The sequence below is a fragment of the Polypterus senegalus genome, chromosome 3 (genome assembly GCF_016835505.1).
Source record: "Polypterus senegalus isolate Bchr_013 chromosome 3, ASM1683550v1, whole genome shotgun sequence".
Lineage (NCBI taxonomy): Eukaryota > Metazoa > Chordata > Cladistia > Polypteriformes > Polypteridae > Polypterus > Polypterus senegalus.
Window position 1 is genome coordinate 220909868 of NC_053156.1, and position 23256 is coordinate 220933123.

Here is a 23256-nt window from a genome sequence, read left to right on the forward strand (position 1 = left end):
AGGGTGCAAGATGAGGAAAATCTGGAAGGTTCTGTTTAACAAAGTTCTTGATTTGAAGATAGTGAAAGAAATGTGTAGCTGGAATGTTAAATTTGGAATGTAATTGTTCATAGGATGCAAAGACATTGTCTATATAAAGATCTCTAAGCAAGTTAATTCCAAATTTTTTCCAGATATTAAAAACTGCATATGTTTGTGAAGGTTGAAAGAGGTGGTTCTCTTGCAGAGGTGCCACAAATAGAAGCTTCTCCGTCTTAAAATGCTTTCTACATTGGTTCCATATTATAAGTGAGTGGAGCACAATTGGGTTATTAGTGTATTGCCTATAGCGTGTGTTTATTGGAGCATAGAGCAAGGAATACAAAGAAGTGCTGCAGGATTTTACTTCTATTGCGGTCCATGTCTGTGTATGTTCTTCTATTTGTGTCCAGGTTCTTATCGCCTGTATATTTGCTGCCCAGTAATAAAACTGGAAGTTAGGTAGAGCCATGCCACCTTCTGCCTTTTGTCTTTGTAGGGTTGCTCTTTTGATGCGTGGATGTTTTGAATTCCAAATAAATGAGGTTATTGTTGAATCTAATTGCCTAAAGAATGATTTATTAATGTATATTGGGATGTTTTGAAATAAAAAAAGGAGCTTAGGAAGAATATTCATCTTAACAGTGTTAATTCTTCCAGCTAGTGTGAGATGAAGGGTTGACCATCTATGCAAGTCTTGTTTAATTTTTTCCATGCAGACGGCGAAATTTTGCTGACATAAAGCTTTATGTTTACTTGTGATGTTTACCCTAGGTATTTAAACTGTTCTGCAATGATAAAAGGTAGGGTATCTAATCTAATATTATATGCTTGAGAATTCACTGGAAAAGTACACTTTTATTCAGATTAATTCTGAGACCAGAGATCTTTTGAAATTCTGTGAGTGCTGCTAAGACTGCAGGCACAGAATTTTCTGGGTCCGAAATATAGGGTACCATATCATCTGCATATAATGAGATTTTCTGTTCCAGTCCTTCTCTGCTAATCCCCTTTATCGGATCAGTATTTCGACAATGTATTACCAGTGGTTCAATGGCAATCACAAACAGCAGCGTGACAAGGGGCATCCTTGTCTAGTGCCACGTTCTAGTTTAAAGTAGTCTGAGCAAATGTTGTTGATGCAAACTGAAGCTTCTGGGTTAGTATACAGTAATTTAATCCATGCACAAATGTTCGGGCCAAACCCAAACTTCTTCAATGTAGTAAAAAGGTATTTCCATTCAATCATGTCGAATGCTTTTTCTGCATCCAATGATAATAATATTTCTGGGGTGTTTGATTTAGTTGGTGAGTATTGTGAACAATAGGGGGCACTCTGGCTCCCTTGAACCCCTGTCCACGACTCCAGACACCAGGTAAAAGTCCAAATGTTGACTTTATTTTTCTCCCACAGTGCACAAAGCACACTCTTCTCCACAATACTCATATAATTACAATAATAACAAATAACCAATCCTCCACTCCCAGACACGTTGCCACCCTTCCACCCAGCTCAGCTCGTTGTCTGGGAGTTCCCATAGTCCTTTTATACTCCTGACCCGGAAGTGTTTCTGCCCAATAGTCCACAAGTCCTTATTCCTTCCGGGTCAGGGTAAATAGTCCCTTTCTTCAACCTGGAAGTCCGTCGCTCTTCCTGTGACGAACCTCCGGGTCACAGGGCACGAAGAAGCCCTCGGTCCTCCCTGCAGCTCCCTCCTGTGGCCCCCACGGCATCCAGCAGGGCTTTGCATAAAAACTCCAATGTCCATGATGCCCTGCTGGTCTTCTGGGGACCTCCACGCTGCAAGGAGGGCTCCACCTGGCGGCTTGGGGGTATTGGCCGGGATAAATGGCCGGCTATCCATCACAGTATTCCCCCCCCCCAGCGACGAATTATTATTCGGAGCGGCCTGCCCCGAGAGGGAAGTCTTCCTCCAAGAGGACGTCCTGGTTGAGCCTTGATTAAAACGAACATCTTGGTCCCTGGAGAACCTAGGGGGAATATTATTCCAAATTGACATCTTGTCCCCCTCTCTTCAAGGACAGTTCCGCCAAATATGGCCCAACCTTCGGCACCCGTAACACTGCCTCTGTCCTCCTGGTATTCTTTCTACGGGACTGAAAACAATAAGGAAATGTTAGGTCCGCCCCTTTTGCTGGGAGAGAAACCCCTGCCGCCTCTACCGGTGCTTTTTCTCTTTCTGCTTCTTTTCCTTTCTTGTCAGGAGACCCCCATTTTATTATCGGGATCTCCTGCTTAACCTGGGGCTTCTCTACAGTCCGAGTCTCTCTATTAAGTAAAGAGAGACCCTTTACTGTTTGCACCCCTTTACTTTTACAAATTACCGGCGGCGGCGTCTTCAGGGCTGCCTCGCCCCGGGAGTCAGCACTGTCTAGCTGCCCCGGATCGATTAGCCCTTCCGCCGACCACTCGGTTAATGTACCGACCTCTCTTGTAGGGTACGTGTATTGGCACCCGCTATTTATTAAACGCGGGCCCGGATCACACCGCGTCCCTCTATTATGTACGATACGGGTCTCGCTTACCTGTATCGCCGCATCATTCATTACGGGAGGCTCCCCACCAAATCGCCGCACGTAGGCCCTCACCTTCTCCAACGGCTCTCTGGCTGCCGCTCCCAAATCCCCGACGATCTTTTCAATGGTCGTCAGGACCTGTAAGACACTCGCTACGGGCTCGATTAGTTTTTCGAGCTCCCGCAAGTTTATACAATTATTCATTTCGAACCGCAGAACACTCACTTCCTTGTTCGGGTTACCTGCCGACCGGGAGCCAATGAGCACGCCTGCTTCAGGCACGTGCTCTGACGGATCTCGCGGAGGCTTCTGGGACTTGGAGTTCTCAGAGGGTCGAGTTGCCTTCTTCGGCGAACTGCGGTCTGTCTTTAATATTTTTTCGACATCCCGATCAGCTACTTCCCGACCCTCCTTACCTTCTTGTGGGTTGAGTGATGCCTCGCTCGCCTCCCCCTTCCCCTTTGGAAAGACCAAGTCCGTTCCTTCGGGCTCGAAGGTGCAAACAGCAGGACGCAGAGCTCCTTCTTCCCAGAATGCACCGGGTTTGCTACCGTGTCCCTCGTCGGCTGCCATCATGCGGAAGTCGATTTCTAGGCGCTCTGGCTTCGACAGGAGAAGGCCGTCGTCTTCGGGGCAGTCTCCTTTTCCTTTTCCCCTCGGAGCCTCCAGGTGGTCATCTCCAAGGTACATGCACGGGACAAGGTGAGAAACAATAAAAGGATTTTAATGTCGCTCCCGCACGCATACCTTAGAGGGATCGTTGCTTCCTGGAGGTTTCTCCGACTTGTAAGGCCTCTCCTTAACTCCTCCCGAAGGCCGCCATTGCACCTACGGCACTCCGCTGGCGTTGTCGCTTTGCTTGCCCTTCTTCTTTCCCATTTTGGACTCGTTTTTTCCGGGATTTGGCGATGCTGTGGTGATTCCTGATTCCGTAGTCTTCTCGGGGTTCAAGTTATCCACAGAAATATTTTATTCAGGTCCTCTGCAAACGACGCTAGAGTATCCTGCCGACTACGCCACTGTGAACGATAGGGGGCACTCTCGCTCCCTTGAACCCCTGTCCACGACTCCAGACACCAGGTAAAAGTCCAAATGTTGACTTTATTTTTCTCCCACAGTGCACAAAGCACACTCTTCTCCACAATACTTATATAATTACAATAATAACAAATAACCAATCCTCCACTCCCAGACACGTTGCCACCCTTCCACCCAGCTCAGCTCGTTGTCTGGGAGTTCCCATAGTCCTTTTATACTCCTGACCCGGAAGTGTTTCTGCCCAATAGTCCACAAGTCCTTATTCCTTCCGGGTCAGGGTAAATAGTCCCTTTCTTCAACCCGGAAGTCCGTCGCTCTTCCTGTGACAAACCTACGGGTCACAGGGCACGAAGAAGCCCTCGGTCCTCCCTGCAGCTCCCTCCTGTGGCCCCCACGGCATCCAGCAGGGCTTTGCATAAAAACTCCAATGTCCATGATGCCCTGCTGGTCTTCTGGGGACCTCCACGCTGCAAGGAGGGCTCCACCTGGCGGCTTGGGGGTATTGGCCGGGATAAATGGCCGGCCATCCATCACAGTATATTACATTAAACAGGTGTCGAAGATTTGAAGATAAGTGTCGGCCCCTAATAAATCCAGTTTGGTCTTTCTCCATCCTTGTGGCTATGATTTTAGAGAGTATTTTAACGTCGTTATTCAGAAGTGAAATTGGTCTGTATGATGCACATTGTAATAAGTCCTTATTTTGTTTTGGAAAGACAGTGATTAGTGCTTGGCGAAAGGTTTGTGGAAGAAATTGGTTATCTCTGGCTTCTGTAAATGTTGCTTATAGGAGGGGAGCTAGCTGAGCGGAGAATTTCTTGTAAAATTCTGCAGGGTAGCCATCAGGGCCTGCTGCTCACATGCCTTGGAGTGACTTTATAGCATCTAGTAATTCTGATAACGCCAGAGGTTTATTAAGTTCCTCCACACTAAAAGCGTCTATTTGTGGTACCTGTAATGTATCCAGAAATGCATTAGATTGTGTATTGTCTTCTTTAACTCTTTTAGGGCTAATTTTTTTTTTTTTTCTTATCTCCCAGGGCTGAATATTTTTCCAAAAACTGACATTTTTTAAAAAAGAACACAAAGCAATTGTGTAACATATCAAATCAACAAAAAATATTTACTTTTGACAAATGTTACTGTCTTGCATGCACTGTCTTTGCAGCAGCACGCACCTATCACCATGCTACATAACCTGTCCAAAGCCACCAGGGGACAAAGCACGTTTGGACCAATGCTCCCTGAAGTTATATCACCAGTTCTGTCCCATCTCTATTTGTAATACCACAGCACGCTTCATCTCGTCTTTTGTTGTGGGTTTACACTTTGAAAAATGAGAATGCGATGCAAACGCAGCCCGCGATTCAAAAAATTTCTCTGCCTACCTGTTTATCTCGTTTGACGGTAGCTGAAGAGCAACATCAGGAGAGAGCAGCCTGAAGTACAGCAGCGGGTGATCTGTCGTGTCCAACAGCAAGCCATGCCGTCTTGTGAAGTCCAGCAGCCAGATCGGCTCTCAATGGATCAATGTCTGTGTATTTATCCCACGCAAACCTTGCCGTAGATGCATCGGCTGCGCGAAGGCGCTCAACTGGCAGCAGATCCGCTGGCGCGGCATCGGCTGGTGTTTGATCAGCTGATGCCGGCTTCTTACTCTCTTGCTCGATCTCCTGATCACCGTCAATAAAATCTGATTCTGAAAAATCAGAATCCGACTCCGCGATAATGCGCAAAACATTGTCTGCGAGTGTTTTCTTTTCTGCACTCACTTCGCTTCCTTGTCACATGTCGATGCCATCTTGCCATTGTTTACATTTCGCAACTCACGCACACGCTAGGATTAGTTGCCGAATCAACGAGTCTAGCATTCCTCCAAGCACAGAGGGAATGCCTGTGACGCGACAGTGAGATTTGTCGCCATTAACAGCTGATTATCGCCCTCTATCCCTGGATGTCGACTTTAGTCGACATTCGCCCTCAACCCCTCCTGTCGACAAAAGTCGACATCCGCCCTAAAAGAGTTAAACTCAGTAGTATACAGGGATTTATAGTAGTCTCTGAAAGTGTGCATTCTATTTTTGTGTTCGACGATTTTATCTCCATTCGTGTTAGCGATTACCGAGATTGCGTTGCGCACTTCTTGCTTGTGAATTTGTCGAGCTAAAAGCTGTGGAGCCGACCCGGACACAGACAGGCGGACATGTTGTTTTCAAACCACCACACTTTTATTTTACAAATATTTACAATAATACGGTCACTCAGACCCAGTTCAAAGTGCACAAACCCCAATACAGTCCTGGCCACTCAATGCCTTTCTTCGGGCCGCCTCCACTCTCCTCTCTGCCTTGTCCTTCTTCCACCCGACTCTAGCCCTGAATGAATGAAGACGGCCCCTTTTATCCAGTTCCCGGATGAGCCCCAGGTGTTCCTGGCATTCCTCCCTTGGCCACGCCCAGCGTGGAAGTGCCAGCTGTCCTCCCGCAGCTGTCCGGTGCCGTCCTAAATCTTCCCCAGCACTTCCTGGTGTGGCGGAAGTGCTGGGGTAACAGGTCCCAAGGCATTGGGGCCTCCTGGCGGTGACCACGGGCCCCTACAGGGTGGAGCTTCCATGCCCTGTACCCGTGGCCCACAGAGCAACCAGGAAGGCGGCCCCCACGTGATCCAGGGTGGGCTTTGACCCTCTTCCGTTCCCTCACGGCGTCCTGGCCGGGTCGTTGCCCCTGGCATCCCTGAAAAAGCTTATTAGCTTTCTCTCCATGTTCATAGTAATGATGTCTGGATTTGTAAATTAGTTGTTCAGTTTCTTTAGTTGTCAAGAGGTTTAATTCTGAATGTAGAGCCTGCCTCCTCCTATGTAGAGTCTCGCTTGGTAGTCTGGCATGTTCTTCATCTATTTTAGTAATTTCGCTTTTTATCTCTGCTACTTTCTTGGCTTCGGATTTATTTCTGTGGGAAAGATATGAGATAATCTGACCTCTTAAGAAGGCCTTAAGAGTTTCCCAGAGTATTCCTGCAGAGATCTCGGGGGATGTATTTGTCTCTAGAAAGAATTTGATTTGTTTGGATATAAATTCCGTACAATTCTCGTCAGCTAATAGAAGCGGGTTGAGGTGCCTTCTGCGGGGTGAGTGTATGGGGCTTAGTAATTTTAGCTCCAAGATCATAGGTGCATGGTCAGAAATAACAATAGCATCGTATTTGCAAGATTTAATCTTAGGCAAGAAGTTATTGTCTATAAAGAAGTAATCAATCCTTGAGTAGCAATGATGTACTGGTGAGTAGAAAGAATATGTTCTTGAATTTGGGTTTAAAAACCTCCAGGGTCTGATAAGTTGTGATCAGTTATAAACTTTGTAATTATCTTTGCGGTGTTAGATGCTTCCCCTGTGGAGGAAGTCCTATCTAAAAGTGGATTTAGAACACAATTAAAGTCCCCAGCCATTATAACTTTATGAGTGTTCAGATTGGGAATGGATGCAAATAAATTTTGTATAAATTCCTTATCATCAACATTAGGTGCATAAACATTTATCAAAATCATTTTACAGTTAGATAAGTCTCCCATGACCATTACATATCTCCCTTCAGGATCCAATACTACATCTGATGCTACAAATGGTACTGTTCTATGTATGAGAATTCCCACACCTCTAGTTTTCTTTGTAAAACTAGAATGGAACATTTGGCCAGTCCAGTCTTTTGCAGCCGGAACTGATCCTTGCTTAGTAAGTGGGTTTCCTGTAAAAATACTATTTTAGCATTTAGACCTGTTAGGTGAGAGTACTTTCTTTCTCTTTAATTCGTGATTCAGGCCTTTAACATTCCAGCTTACGAAGTTAACTGTCCCATCATGGAGACACTGATTCTGAGTTTTTGATGTCATTTTATAGTCTTAACTGGAAGTGAGACAGCTTCGGTCTTAATTTCCTATTTCCCTTAGAGTTGTTGCCATACAGCTTATTATTACATTGGTAGTTATAATTATAAAGATTGAGAGGATAGATTAGGTATAGATCAAGCCTGCTCTCTTTCTCTCCCCCCTTAACCCCCACCCTCCCTTTTTGCCTCCCCAAGTGAGGCTAAAACCCACTTCACACAGTCCCAGTCCTCTGACATACCCAGAGACAGAGCACGTCCAAAGCAAAACAAGCCCCAATGCAGCGGCGCTTTAGGGTTAAAAGATAGAGATATCTGTTACCAATATAGTCTTTAAAAAAAAAAAGAGTTTTGCACTTAAAATATATATATAGTCTTCAGCAATTTTAGTGCATTAAGATGATACACCCAGATAATAAACCCGGGGATGGTGTTAAAATGTGTCCAGAATAAGCATAACAAGTCTTAATGCAGTAATAGTAATAGCAATAACAATAAACCAAGGGTATGATATTGAACAGTCTCGTTTAGGGTAAGATGAAATAATTAGAAAAAAAAAGAGAAAAAGAATAATTAAGCACAATAAAACATAAACAGATAGCCCTAGTAATACTAAGTAATAATGAGAATATATGAGAATATATGCTGATAAAAACCCGTATTTTAAAATGAATAGATCAGACAGTAGATTATTAATCCTTGCTTTATCATTAACCGCCATGACTCACTATTATGTATCAGAATAGTCCCGGGATCAGCTTTCTTAATTCCTTTTCTGCTTCTTCCTTGCTAGCGAAGACATAGAATTGACCCTGCCATTCCACTTTCAGTTTTGCCGGATACAGAGGCTGTATTTGATGCTGGCTTGCCGTAACGCTGTTTAATGTTGTAGAAGGCTGCGTTTAGTAGCTGTTGCTGGAGAGAAGTCAGGGAAGATACGAATGTGGTTATTTTCATATATAATATCTTCCTTGTTTCTGAGGAGTGCCATCACCTCTAGCTTAAATGATAATCGTTCAAAACGAACTATAAAAGATCTTGGTCGGGTCTAACGGTGTTTGATCTGCATACGTGTAAGCGCTGCTATCTCAGATTCTGCTTTAAAGTCGTCCCCGATTATTTTAGAAAAAAGTTCAGCTGCGAATTTCACAGGGTTTGAACTTTCTCAATTCTCAGGCAGACCTTCAATTCTGACATTATACCTTCTACTCTCATCTTCCAAAGCAGCCAGTCTGTCTCGTTTTTCTCGAGTTTTTGCATTTGGAGCTGACATTTACTGCTTTTTCCTCGGCACTGGCAGCTAAATTTTCGCCATTTCAATCCGATTCGTGAATGTCTCCTTGAGATCCTCCAATTGATCAGTAAGCGTGCTCAGTTTAACCGAGTTTTCCTGAATGCGCTCTTCAATTTTACCCAGCACCTGTCGAAGCTCAAGTTGCACCTCTTGACGCAGCCTTTCATTTGCCTGTTGGAATTCCTGTCGCAGCCATTCATTTGCCTGTTTCAACTCCTGTCTCACCTCCTGTCTCATTTTTTCGCTTGCCTTTGCCCTTGCTTTCTCATTAGCCTTCTCGCTTTTCTTTATATCTTGCATGAGCTCAGCGAGCATCACCTCCAGTTTAGACATTTCAATTGTGCTTTCTTGTACCGTAGATGAAGCAGCAGACTCTGCTGTAACCGGTGCCCCCGCTGCTCCCGGCTTGCGTAATTGTCTAATTGAAGCCGCGGACTTCAAGGCCCTTTCCAGTTTCAGGTGATCTTCTCCGATCGGCGAGCTATCCAGATCTATACTCACGATCGCACCTTCGCTCCCCTTTTCGCTCTCAGCCGGCGACGATGTAGCGGGCCGTGGTCCCTAAGAGTCTGTACTTTCGCCCATCTGATCCTGGTCTGTTTTTGAAAGGCCGTATCTTGAACTAGGGCTTGCTGATCTTAGCTTGGGTGTAGCTTTAGTTTTCAATTCTTTCAGACCCCCCTTCTTGTTGGCCATGTTTATTTGTGCTTACATATACTGTAGCAGTCCCTCTCGGGTTGAATAAATACAGGATATCTCAGGATAATAAGCAAATAATATGAAAAATAACACCGCTGCTAGCGGAGCTCCACTTCAGATGTCCATCTCTCGCATCGGATGCCTTTTCTTTAGCCTTCGCCACCTCTCTCTTCACCTTGCTCCTTACTCTTGTCTACTTTCTGCATCTCTCTGACTATCCCACTTCTTCTTTGCCATCCTCTTCCTCTCTATACTCTCCTGTATTTCCTCATTCCACCACCAGGTTTCCTTTTCCTCTTTCCAGATGTCACGCCAAGCACCCTTCTTGCTGTCACCCTTACTATATCTGCTGTAGTTTCCCAGCTGTCTGGTAACTATTCACTGCCACCCAGTCCCTGTCTCACCTCCTCCCTAAACTCAACCTTGCAGTCTTCCTTTTTCAACTTCCACCATTTGATCCTTGGCTCTGCCCTCACTCTCTTCCTCTTCTTGATCTTCAATGCCATCCTACATACTATCCTGTGCTGCTTAACTACACTTTCCCCTGTGCAGTCTTCAAGCTCCTTCAGATCAACTCTTCTGCATTGGATGTAATCTACCTGTGTGCATCTTCCTCCATTCTTGTACGTAACCCTATGTTCCTCCCTCTTCTTAAAATACATATTCACCACAGCCATGTCGATCCTTCTGGCAAAATCCACTATCCTCTGACCTTCTTCATTCCTCTCCTTGACACCATACCTGCCCATCACCTGCTCATCTTCACTATTCCCTTCACCAACATGCCCATTGAAATCCGCTCTAATCACCACTTTCTGTCCCTTGGGTACACTGTTCATCATTTCACCCAACTCACTCCAAAAATCTTCTTTCTCACCCATTGCACACCCAACTTGTGGTGCATATGCACTAACAACATTCATCATCACACGTCCAATTTCTAGCTTTATAATCATTACACTGCCTGACACTCTTTTCACCTCCAAAACACTCTTGACATACTGTTCCTTCAGAATAACTCCTACCCCATTTCTCCTCCCATCCACACCATGATGGAACAATTTCAATCCACCTCCACATACAGTACACAATGGTGGTAAAAAATATTCAACCCACTTATATTGTTTTGCATTTTATTTTTTTTCTGCTTTATTTAACTGTAATTACTGTTGTTGTTGCTGGATTATTATATATGTGATTTTTGTTGTTGTTGGATTGTTGAAATAATTTCGCAAGTAATTCAAATCCAAAAAGGGCTGTGTATCCATATATTTCCTGAATCTAATTCTGCAAAAATTAATAAAAATTAGTTCATCAGTTAGATGTGACCTAATAAGCAAACCTAGATACCAGCAGTGTTCCTGATTTCAAACTATTTACACTGCAGGATGTCTGTAAATTGGTCAACTCATGATGGCCAGTGCTCAAGGATGTTTTGAGTGTAGTCATCACTGCCAAAAAGGCGTGACATTGCAGAAAATACATAGCAGTTGGGCTGTATTGGCAGGCTTTTTGTTTTGTTATTATTATTATTATTATTATTTTGCATTTCACATTTCTCCAAAGAAATCAAATTTGTGTCAAATGAGTGATAACATATGTTATCTTTGAGTAACAATATGTACCAATGTAATGAGGAGAAGCTATTTATTTGAGCCATCAGCTACCCAAGTAGTTTACATTGACAGCACAATTGTAATTTTACTATGCAATTCCATAAAGTATAATATTTAGATTTTATTTAGACCCTTGATCTAAACTGACTAGCCTAATATAATCATAAAAGTTCAATGAAAGCAGAGTATAATTAGCTCTAAACATTTGCCCATGATTCCTGTTTACTGTAGCCTGGTTAATTTCAAAGAAGTCAATATAACCATCCAGTCAATGCCTGGTATCAGTTTTTCCAATAAAAGCCTGACTGTGGAGAATTCTTAATAATAAATAATAATTCTTTGCATTTATATAGCGCTTTTCTCACTACTCAAAGCGCTCAGCAATTGCAGGTTAAGGGCCTTGCTCAAGGGCCCAACAGAGCAGAGTCCCTATTGGCATATTCGAACCGGCAACCTTTCGATTGCCAGCGCAGATCCCTAGCATGCCAGAATTGAATTTGAAGAGTACAATGATCAAGTTGTTGATGGTGATGAACAACATGGCATAATATTTGTAGACTTAAACACAATTTCTATATATATAATTCACTAAGGCAAGACACCCATGGAAAGCGGCGTGGATTCACTAAGCCGGTGACAAGTAAGACACCTATGGCGCACGCAGGAAGGAGCCACGCCCACCAACTCCAAGACCATTGGATACAACGACAACACGCAGAGCCACGCCCACCAACTCGGACGTGACGACACAGAAAAAATGACGTCATTTATATTCGTCTGTCGTAGAGGCCACATGCACTTCCAAGCCACGTTGACTGTTCATAGAGGCATGTTTCTCACGGAGGTGAATCGCCATATGTAGTGTGTAAAACGGTTTGTGAGGGGTATCCCATGGGATCCTTAAAACAATCTATTACAACTGAGGTTAAAACACAATGAAGTAAGCAGTCTTTAAAAACCGAGTTTTCGGTTACGATGCACGACTGCATGCACCATAGCAAACTGTTTTACACGCTACATACAGCAATTCACGTCCGCGACAAACATGCGTCTTCTTAGATGCTCCAGCATGAACACGGAAAGTCTACGTGAGACACAGATGCATCTGGACTGTGCAAAGACAACAACGAGTCAAGTGACGAGTTGAAGGTGGGCACATGAGTGATGGTGGTCTGCCAGTTTTCAGTCATGGACGATTGTGTGTTGGTTCATTCCGTGCATTGTAACAATGTTGCTTTTCTTGCTGATTTATTACATTACCGATTTTTCAAATGTTAATTTTCTCGCTGTGCTTAAAAATCATTAAAAAACCAGCCTGATTATGCGGCGTATGGTACTAGTTTAGTTTATTTTAAGCCCATTTGAGATATCCTTATACTTTGAATTAACTCAGCCTTTAGCAATGCATACAAAGTATAGAGCTACAGTCCTGTAGGCAGCAGCCATTTGGGTATTATTATTATTATTCTTATTGTTGCTGTTTCTGGATTATTATATATGTTGTAACCTATAATTCTTTGCCCTCTTCGTATTCAATTTCGTATTAGACAGTTTATTGTAGGAGGTATGGTGGTGCAGTGTTAGCACTGCTGCCTCAAAGTAAGGAGACCAGTGTTGGCATCCAGGGCCCTAAACTGAACAGAGTTTCTATGTTCTCCCTGTCAACTTCCTCCAATTACCCAAAGGCATGCAGGTTAGGTGAACTGGCCCTAATGTTTGTTTCGTGTATGTGTTCACCCTGTGTTCGCCTTGCATCCTATGCTAGTTGGGATAAACTCTAGCCTCCACCAAGATTCTGGTCTGAATTAAGTATGTTAGAATAAGACATGATATTTTATTGTTTTTAATGTCTATTTCGTGTGTTTTATTGTTTTAAAGCTAATCTTTTTCATTGGTGTACATTTTTTCCAAAATTAATATTATATATTGATTTTTTTGTACAAATTCTGTGCAACAGTATGCATTGTATGTGAATTAAATCTATTATCACATGCTTAATAAGGATGTATGGGGGTTTGGGTAAATGGGCAGCAAAAATATAACTTGCATCAGGTGGCAGCTGTGCTGTCAGAAATACTGTTATATGCTAGACTTCATCAAACTATGCTCTCCCTAGCGTTTCAGATGCTCTCTTACCATTATGGTCCAGAGTCTTGTATGTGTGGTGGCCTCTCTGTTTAGAGCCCTTCTACCTTGGCTACTCTAGTTCTGATTTTGCTTTATGTAATAATAATAATCATTTAATAATGGTGTTCCTAAAGTCAGTGCAGTTCAACCTCGTTGCTATGTGAAGCTATCTATTTTCTGAACACAGTTTCCACTACAGGATTATTAGAGGAATTCACTTTACAGTTTTCTCTCAATTAAAATAAAATTGGAGAGTAAAATTAAATACATTTCCAGATCATATATACCAGTCAGAACAAATTATATGGTTACAACAATCGTTCCTAAACATAGGCCTGTGGACCCAATGAGGCCACAGGGTTTTATTCCACCAAACCTTATTATGCAAGGTGTTAATTCCCAGTTTCTATCTTTTGAAGTCAAAGGATTAGGATACAATAAAGGGATCAAACTGCACCAAAGTAAAGACACATTAATAGGAAAACCACAAAATAAAAAGAACTATTGCAAGCTATATGACAATATAAATATTTCTACATTACTTATAAATGTAAAATCACACAGATCTGTTTTTCTGAATGCAGAACAAGAGAAGGAAAATCAGTAAGTTAAATGAGATCAGTCAGAGGTAAATTGACTCACTGGTTGTGAAACTGGTTAGAGCTAAACCTGAAGCCACATGGGGTCCCAAGAATGCAGTTTGAGAAGCACTGAATTAAAGTATAACAGGGATACCTAGTGCAAAATGACTGGCAGTTTTGATGTATACAGATAGCAAGACAATCTGGATACATTAAGTATTCCTAACATATTCAACTGGGGATAAAACCTATTTTGAGCCCATTGATCTGGGCTTTGATGCTGTAGTGCAGAGGTGGGCAAAGTCATTCCTGGAGGGCCGCAGTGGCTGCAGGTTTTTGTTCCAGCCCAGTTGCTTAATAAGAAGCATTCATTGATCAAGTAACTCTTCTTCTTCATTGTAGTAGTCTCGCTCATTAGGAGTTTGAACCCGTATTGCTTATTTTAGTCTTAAACAGCTGTTCTCTTGGTTTTTAATGGATTTTTACTTGCAATAAGATTCAAATGACAAAAGAAAGCAGCATTTCTTCATTTTGCTTGTTTCCATTTACACCTGTGTACTGTTTGGTGGGAGGAAAGTGAAGAGAAAAAAGTGAAAGACTGAGTATTACTCATACATTTTAGACTTCATATAATTTTGATGATATCATTAGAAAGTAAATAAAATCTAGGATATTAGAATGGCCTGATACGGCAGATTTAAAGCACTAACAAGCCATGAAATTGAATTATTGACGAGGATTGTTTTCTAATTAAGCAACTGGGTTGGAGCAAAAACCTGTAGCCACTGTGGCCCTGCAGGACTGACTTTGCCCACCCCTGCTATTGCCATCTGCCAAACTGTAAAGGTGAGATCAATTTCAGTCCAGGGTGTTTGGAATCCTTTAACAAATCACAGGCTTAAAGGCAGCAGCTTGAGAGGTCAAATCCTCAACTAATGGAAAGTCACAGTCCATCAGATACTGCAATTTTTTTGAGGAAGATCTCAGAAACCTTCCGCCTTACCATATTCAAATGTAGATGGTATCAGTTAGGACAATTTCAGTAGTATACAGTAGTAATTAAAGTTCAAAAGTGTCAGCTTACTATTGCCTCTGGAAATGAAGTAGCTCTTGAGCATGAATGAGTATGAATACTGCATTTTGCATCCAACTCAGATAACATGGGAGTGTGAAACCCAAGGATCAGAATTTTTTGACAGCATTGTTCCATCAATGCTAATCAAGACGTGTTTGTCCTGAAGTCCACAATGAACGCTTTTGTCTTGATGACTTTCAGAGGCAAATTGTTGTCACTTTGTCCTATCTATCAAACTTCATCAATGTTGTTGATCAGCCACAATCAGAATGCTGTCATTATCAAACCTGATTATATGGCTGGTAATGTCTTACATTTGCAGAATCACAACACTATAGTTGAATTTTATTCAATTAGTTTGGATTACCTAAGTCTTTCTGGTTTTCTGTTACCCATTGCTAGACTTTATAAATATGATGTACCCATAAAAGTAGGTGCCTGTGGGTGGTAGTCGGGCTATGTCCCAAGGGTTTGTTCAATGATGGCATTGTTGTCTTTTTCTTAAATATAGACGCATAACATATGGTCAGGCAGTAGTTAAAACACTGCTCAAAAGCCACAGTGGTGTGACATACCTTTATTTACAGATGATGTATGTTAACATTCTTAAAATTCCTTTGTATATCATGTTCGTAGAGTGCTCAGTTTGCTGGAAAGCACACAACTGAGACCTTAGTTAACTTATTAACTATGTGCACCTCAGGCCTAGCAGGTGACATATGTGTTCTCTTGCAGTTCTATTTATAATAAAAAAATGAACTTTGGCCCAGTTCACATGAGACCAGATTAACTGAGGAGGGTGCAACCTAAAACATACTTTTCCAAGGATATGTACAGTTGTGCTTGAAAGTTTGTGAACCCTTTCGAATTTTCTGTATTTCTGCATAAATATGACCTAAAACATCATCAGATTTTCACTCAAGTCCTAAAAGTAGATAAAGAGAAACCAGTTAAACAAATGAGACAAAAATATTATACTTGGTCATTTATTTATTGAGGAAAATGATCGAATATTACATATTTGTGAGTGGCAAAAGTATGTGAACCTTTGCTTTCAGTATCTGGTGTGACGATGAATTTTTAGGTCATATTTATGCAGAAATATAGAAAAGTCTAAAGGATTCATAAACTTTCAAGCACAACTGTAGGTCAGACATAACACATGAGCCTTAGGAGGAGATCGGTCCTCAGATAGACACCTGCCAAATTTAAGGAACAAGGTACACTGTTACCTTTTACAGTACAACCACATATTCTTGTTGTCTTATTTGTCATGCACTCTGTGCGCAACCTCATTGTTGAATATGCCTTATAAAATAAATGTTGCACTGTTGGTCCAGGAGTAGCGGGTAGTGTTGTCTCACAGCTCCACAGCCTGGGGGATTGAAACTGGGAACAGACAATGCATATGTGGAATTTACATGTTCTTCCCATTTCTGCATAGGTTTTCCTCCCACATCCCAAAGGCATGCATGTTAGGTATATTGCAGTCTTAAACTCACTTGGTATTGGTGTGTATGTGAATATGTTCCAGTTGCCTCTTACATTGTATCCAGTAGGAAGACGCTCTCTGGAGCCGTAAATTGTATGACTGGCATAACAGTCTTTGGTGTAGTCACTGTCTATGGCCTGTGTTATAATTTTACAAAGACTGGAGTGCATTTGTTTCATTTCTGCTTTGCATTTCTACTGTACCAAATAGTTTTTTCCCCCAAACTCTACCCCCAACATTCTAGCTTTTTCTTCTGAGTTAAGTATGATGTTCTCTGTGTCTCACTCCAGGTCACATACCATCTTCAGCATTCTGTTTCTTTGCAGGTATTACGGAAACGCTGTCTCAGCTGGTGTCAGGATGGATTACAGACAAGAACTTATTACATAAGTACCATTGTCATAAGGCCTACTTGATTCTGTGTGGAATTGTCAACCTGCTAGCCCCTCTGGCTACCACATACAGTCAGATCATAGTCTATGCTGTCATATATGCAATCTTTTGTGGTGGCTACATGGCTCTACTGCTTCCTGTTCAGGTAAGACTGCTTTTCAGTCCTCTTGAAAATTTGCACATAGTTGTAAACACAATGTACATGTAATAATGTATAGCTGTTTGTGACCTCTACAATAGCAGGTGAGACAGAGAGTCTATTAAGCTTCCAAGAAGCAGCATTCATGTATTCTCATCTTTATATTCAACTCCCAAATTCTACTGGAAAATAACATCAGTTCATTTGAAGGCTTTATTTTGCTTAGATTTGATTCAAACTTTCTGTGGGTTAATATTCTTAGTCAGTGAGCTTGATCACTATATCCACCTGCTGAAATAGTAGATTAATTCCAGCAGAGTCACCATTTAATAGACTGGCTGACCAGTTTGTCCTTAGGAACAAACAGTAGTATCTACAGTATGTGTGACTCAGAGGAGGGAAAAATCAACCACAATAGGAGTTAAAAGAAGGGAAAAGCGCACACAATGACATAAAAAGCGGGCCAGCTATGTAGGTAGGGAATAGAAGAGTGAAAAAAAAGGTGGAAACATCTCAAAACTTCAACTTAAAAATCTAAATATCAGCTTAAGAAGGAATCCTCAAGGAGAGCACATCTTCTAGCACTATGTCCACCTGTCAGATTGAATGTCTTGTTCTGATGGTCAGGTGAAAATTATTTAAATGGAAAATATTTGTAGTTGGCCCCAGTTTTGTTCAAAAAACACTAAATTACGTAAAACGTGACAGAATTAGTTTAATAAGATTATTAGTCATCAAAACAAACCCCTTCATTAAATAATGTTTATAAAATTTTTACCTAGACTTTATTGCCTCTGGTTTCACATTCAAAGGAATGGCTTTTCCAGCTGTTTCACATTCTATTTTGGACCTTTGTTGCTCAAGGTAATGACGTAAGACGTGAGAAACACACATGACAAGGTTAGTCAACCACAACACGTGAGCTTACAAACCCACGTCACTGCAGCCTTCAGATCATTCCCAGTCTGCTTGGTGGGCAGCTGTGAGGACAGCATGTGAACACGACAGCATCAGCCATGGAAATAGCTGAGAGTGGAGAATACACATTCACAGCATTCAGCCCCACACTGTTGTGCAGGCCATGGCAAAGTGTGCTTGGAACAACGGCATACTGTAGATAATTGGGTGTTATCACCAGTGCCATACATTTGAAAGTTGTCCCAGATTCTTGATTTGTATGATAATTGTCATAATGCAGTTGTTCCTAAAGTGGGGGAAAGCAGTATTTTATGTAACTGAGTGAGGGACTGTGTATATTTGTGTAGTCTACTTGTTTTCAGGTATAATATTACAGTAACAAATGTATCTAACAAAATAACATGCAGTAAAATTAGCCATTTGTGTTTGAAAATTCAGTGAAATAAAAGTGAAAGTAGACATAAAATTTTATGCTAAATTGGTAACAGTCTCAAAATATATCCAAGTACAATAATTAGGTTTTTCTATTTCTTTATTTGTACAACATAGTGTTAAATCTATATCAGACTGAGCAGTCCTGCTCTAGATTGTATGTAAAAAAAGACAAGAAATATTTAGCAAATGAAATTCAGGGAGCTAAATATTGAATAAATTTATTTCTATCTCCAACCATATTGATTTTTTTAATGGTCCTGGGGAGTGTTTTGTGACTTTAAGTAGATTAATAAATGCTGCCACAGTCTAGAATCTGACCCAATATAGAAGTGATCTTATATCACTCACTCTTGAATTGGCTGTTAGCTCCTGTAGCACCTAGACTTCTCAAGGGACATTGGCTCAGGTATCATAAACTGATGGGAACATTCTATTCCTAGAACATCTGAAATATGTCCAACTTGCCGAGCTCTGACACATGTAAGGGATTGTATGAATGGTAGTTCAGATCAAGTTAATGAACTCAAGAGTCCAACGAGACAGCATCACTATCTTCTTAGCACATCACTACCTGCCTGTTTTAACAGGGCCTTTCATTATGTTCCCTATTACAAAAAGATTTGACCATTTTGTTAATATGCAGAATTGTAGTCCCAATAGCCACATAATAAGAAATCTGTAAGTGATAATGTCTATAATGGCCCAAGCCTGTAATGAAATAAGTGGATCCAGGAAATAGATGGATGGATGGATAGATAAATAGGTATTGGGTAGCGTTGTTACTTACAGTGCATCCAGAAAGTATTCACAGCGCATCACTTTTTCCACATTTTGTTATGTTACAGCCTTATTCCAAAATGGATTAAATTCATTTATTTCCTCAGAATTCTACACACAACCCCCCATAATGACAACGTGAAAAAAGTTTACTTGAGTTTTTTGCAAATTTATTAAAATTAAAAAAACTGAGAAATCACATGTGCATAAGTATTCACAGCCTTTGCTCAATACTTTGTCGATGCACCTTTGGCAGCAATTACAGCCTCAAGTCTTTTTGAATATGATGCCACAACCTTGGCACACCTATCCTTGGCCAGTTTCGCCCATTCCTCTTTGCAGCACCTCTCAAGCTCCATCAGGTTGGATGGGAAGCTTCGGTGCACAGCCATTTTAAGATCTCTCCAGGCTGGGCCACTCAAGGAAATTCACAGAGTTGTCCTGAAGCAACTCCTATGATATCTTGGCAGTGTGCTTAGGGTCGTTGTCCTGCTGAAAGATGATGATCAGGAGAAACAGGACGCACCTGATCTCAATTTTGAGCTTCATGGCAAAGGCTGTGAATACCTATGTACATGTGCTTTCTCAATTTTTTTATTTTTAATAAATTTGCAAAAACCTCAAGTAAACTTTTTTATGTTGTCATTATGGGGTGTTGTGTGTAGAATTCTGAGGAAAAAAAATAATTTAATCCATTTTGGAATAAGGCTGTAACATAAGAAAATGTGGAAAAAGTGATGCGCTGTGAATACTTTCCGGGTGCACTGTACATCTCTTTGTTGCTTAAGTTCCAATTTGGAGTACCTTTTATGTGGAGCTGATGTTTTTACCACAACGTTCTGTCTAGGATTGATTCCTGTTGCCTCTAAGATCCTGTTAACTTTAGCTCTCTGTAATATCTCTCTGGTAAAACCAGTACAGACAATGGATGAAGGACTAAATCTCAGCAGCTGTCTGTGACGTTTCTGATGCATTACGGTATAATGCGGGATGTTTATAAATCTGTGTGTTGGGCTACTGATTTAAGTACAGTAAAAATGTTTTTCATTACAGAGGACTGAGCACGCAATGCAGAAAGCCAAAAATCCTTGCTGCTAGGCATTCACACCCTATATGTTTTATTTACATATGTCCAGTTTTTGAAAGTATGAATAAATGGTGAACAGGTAATGTGTTACATGCCATCCTTTTGTAGCCATACTGTTAGTGCTCATTTCAAATCAGAGGTTAATTCCGACACGACAGGTTACATCTGAGCAGGAGGGGCAAACCAATGTGTTTGGGAGGCACATGTGTAGGTTAGTTGAGGATAGTTTAAACTAGGGTAAAATGGGGCAGTGAGTTTAGAACAGCCAAGTTTAGAACTGTACATCAAGGAACAAAAAATAGTGTAAAAATAAAAATGCATAGTGATGTAAATTCAAACCCAACAATTAAATGGAAAAGTAAAATGAGTAACACGTTAAAAATAGCTAGCCTTAATGCTAGAAGTATTAAAAATAAAACCAGTGAGTTGCATTTGTATGTAGGGGAGCATAATTATGATATTAAAGCAATAACAAAAATCTGGATAAATAACAAAGCTGGGGATTAGTATAACATTGAGGGGATATAAACTGCTCAAAAAAATTAAAGGAACACTTTGAAAACACATCAGATCTCAATGGGAAAAAGAAATCCTCCTGGATATCTATACTGATATAGACTGGGTAATGTGTTAGGAACGAAAGGATGCCACATCGTTTGATGGAAATGAAAATGATCAACCTACAGAGTCCTGAATTCAAAGACGCCCCAAAAATCAAAGTGAAAAAATTATGTGGCAGGCTAGTCCATTTTGCCAAAATTTAATTGCAGCAACTCAAAATTGTACGCAGCACTTTGTATGGCCCCTGTGTTCTTGTATACATGCCTGACAACATCGGTGCATGCTTCTAATGAGATGACAGATGGTGTTGTGGGGGATCTCCTCCCAGATCTGGACCAGGGCATCACTGAGCTCCTGGACAGTCTGAGGTGCAACCTGGTGGCATTGGATGGACCAAAACATAATGCCCCAGAGGTGTTCTATTGGATTTAGGTCAGGAAAGTGTGGTGGCCAGTCAATGGTATCAATTCCTTCATCCTCCAGGAACTGCCTGCATACTCTCACCACATGAGGTCAGGAATTGTCGTGCACCAGGAGCCACTGTACCAGCATAGGGTCTGACAATGGGTCCAAGGATTTCATCCTGATACCTAATGGTAGCCAAGGTGCCTTTGTCAAGCCTGTAGCGGTCTGTGTGACCCTCCATGGATATGCCTCCCCAGACAATCATTAACCTCACCACCAAACTGCTCATGCTGAATGATGTTACAGGCAGCATAATGTTCTCCATGGCTTCTCCAGACCCTTTCACTTCTGTCACGTGCTCAGAGTGAACTTGCTCTCATCTGTAAAAAGCACAGGGCACCAGTGGTGCATCTGCCAATTCTGGTATTCTATGGCGAATGCCAATCGAGCTGCATGCTGCTGGGCAGTGAGCTCAGGGCCCATTAGAGGACATGGGGCCCTTGGGTCACCCTCATGAAGTCTTTCTGGTTGTTTGGTCAGAGACATTCACACCAGTGGCCTGCTGGAGGTCATTTTGTAGGGCTCTGGCAGTGCTCATCCTGTTCCTCCTTGCCCAAAGGAGCAGATACTGGTCCTGCTGATGGGATATGGACCTTCTATGGCCCTCTCCAGCTCTCCTAGAGTAACTGCTTGTCTCCTAGAATCTCCTCCATGCCCTTGAGACTGTGCAGGCAGACGCAGCAAACCTTCTGGCAATGACACGTATTGATGTGCCATCCTGGAGAAGTTGGACTACCTGTGCAACCTCTGTAGGGTCCAGGTATCGCCTCATGCTACCAGTAGTGACACTGACTGTAGCCAAATGCAAAACTAGTGAAGAAACAGTCAGAAAAGATGAGGAGGGAAAAATGTCAGTGGCCTCCACCTGTTAAACCATTCCTGTTTTGGGGGTCATCTCATTGTTGCTCCTCTAGTGCATCTGTTGTTAATTTCATTAACACCACAGCAGCTGAAACTGATTAACAACCCCCTCTGCTACTTAACTGATCAGATTAATATCCCATAAGTTTCATTGACTTTATGCTATACTCTGATTAAAAAGTGTTCCTTTAATTCTTTTGAGCAGTATATATTTTTTAGGAAGGCTAGACAGAAAAGGAGGTGGCATTGCTGAATTTAAATGCAAGTTCTCTTCATTTGGATGATGAGCCCCATCTTAGTAAGGACACATGGCTTCATCTGGAAAACATTACGGAAAGAAGCCTTATTTTAGGAGTGTGTTACAGACCACAATGCAGATAGTAATTTTGATGCACATTTTTTTTTGTAATATTAAAAAAGACATAGTCATAGGAGACTTTAGCTACCCGAACATTAACTAGGATAACCCATTAACTGGGATAACCTTGCAAATGGCAGAACACAAGAGCAGGAGATTTTAGGCGTGACTGCTTTTTAACACAGTGTGTTAAAGCACCAACATAAACCCAGCCACAGAGGATGCACAAACCAGTGTGTTTCTTCGTGCCGGTCCCAAGCCCGGATATATAGGGAGGGTTATGTCAGGAAGGGCATCCGGTGTAAAATTTTGCCAAATCAATACGTGCACAACAATGCACATTTCCATACTGGATCGGTCAAGCCCAGGATTAACAATGACCACCACCAGTACTGTTCGTCAAAAGGGTGCTGGCAGAAATTGGGGTACTGTTGGCCGAAGAAGAAGAAGAAGAGGGGGGAGACGTGTCTGGAGGAGTGGAGGAAGGTAAAGAGAGTGGAACTGAGGGTAGGAACTTTGAATGTTGGCAGTATGACTGGTAAGGGGAGAGAGTTAGCAGATATGATGGAGAGAAGGAAGGTTGATATATTGTGTGTGCAAGAGACTAAATGGAAGGGGAGTAAGGCCAGGTGGATCGGAGATGGATTCAAATTGTTCTGCAATGGTGTGGATAGGAAGAGAAATGGAGTAGGGGTTATTCTGAAGTAACAGTATGTCAAGATTGTTTTGGAGGTGAAAACAGTTTCAGACAGAGTAATGATTATGAAGCTGGAAACTGGTGTGATGATGAATGTTGTTAGTGTATATGCCCCACAAGTTACGTGTGCAATGGATGATAAAGAAGATTTTTGGAGTGAGTTGGATGAAGTGATGAACAGTGTACCCAAGGGACAGAAAGTGGTGAT

General features: G+C 41.8%; 1 protein-coding gene across 2 annotated transcripts in view; it reads left to right on the forward strand.

Annotated features, from left to right (window-relative positions):
- Positions 1–23256, forward strand: part of slc16a4 (solute carrier family 16 member 4) — a 104245-nt gene that overhangs the window by 40768 nt on the left and 40221 nt on the right. For both annotated transcript variants that reach the window (XM_039748534.1, XM_039748535.1), the window contains exon 7: positions 16684–16895. In XM_039748534.1, coding sequence (XP_039604468.1) covers positions 16684–16895 — 212 coding nt within the window. The remainder of the gene's footprint in view (positions 1–16683; positions 16896–23256) is intronic.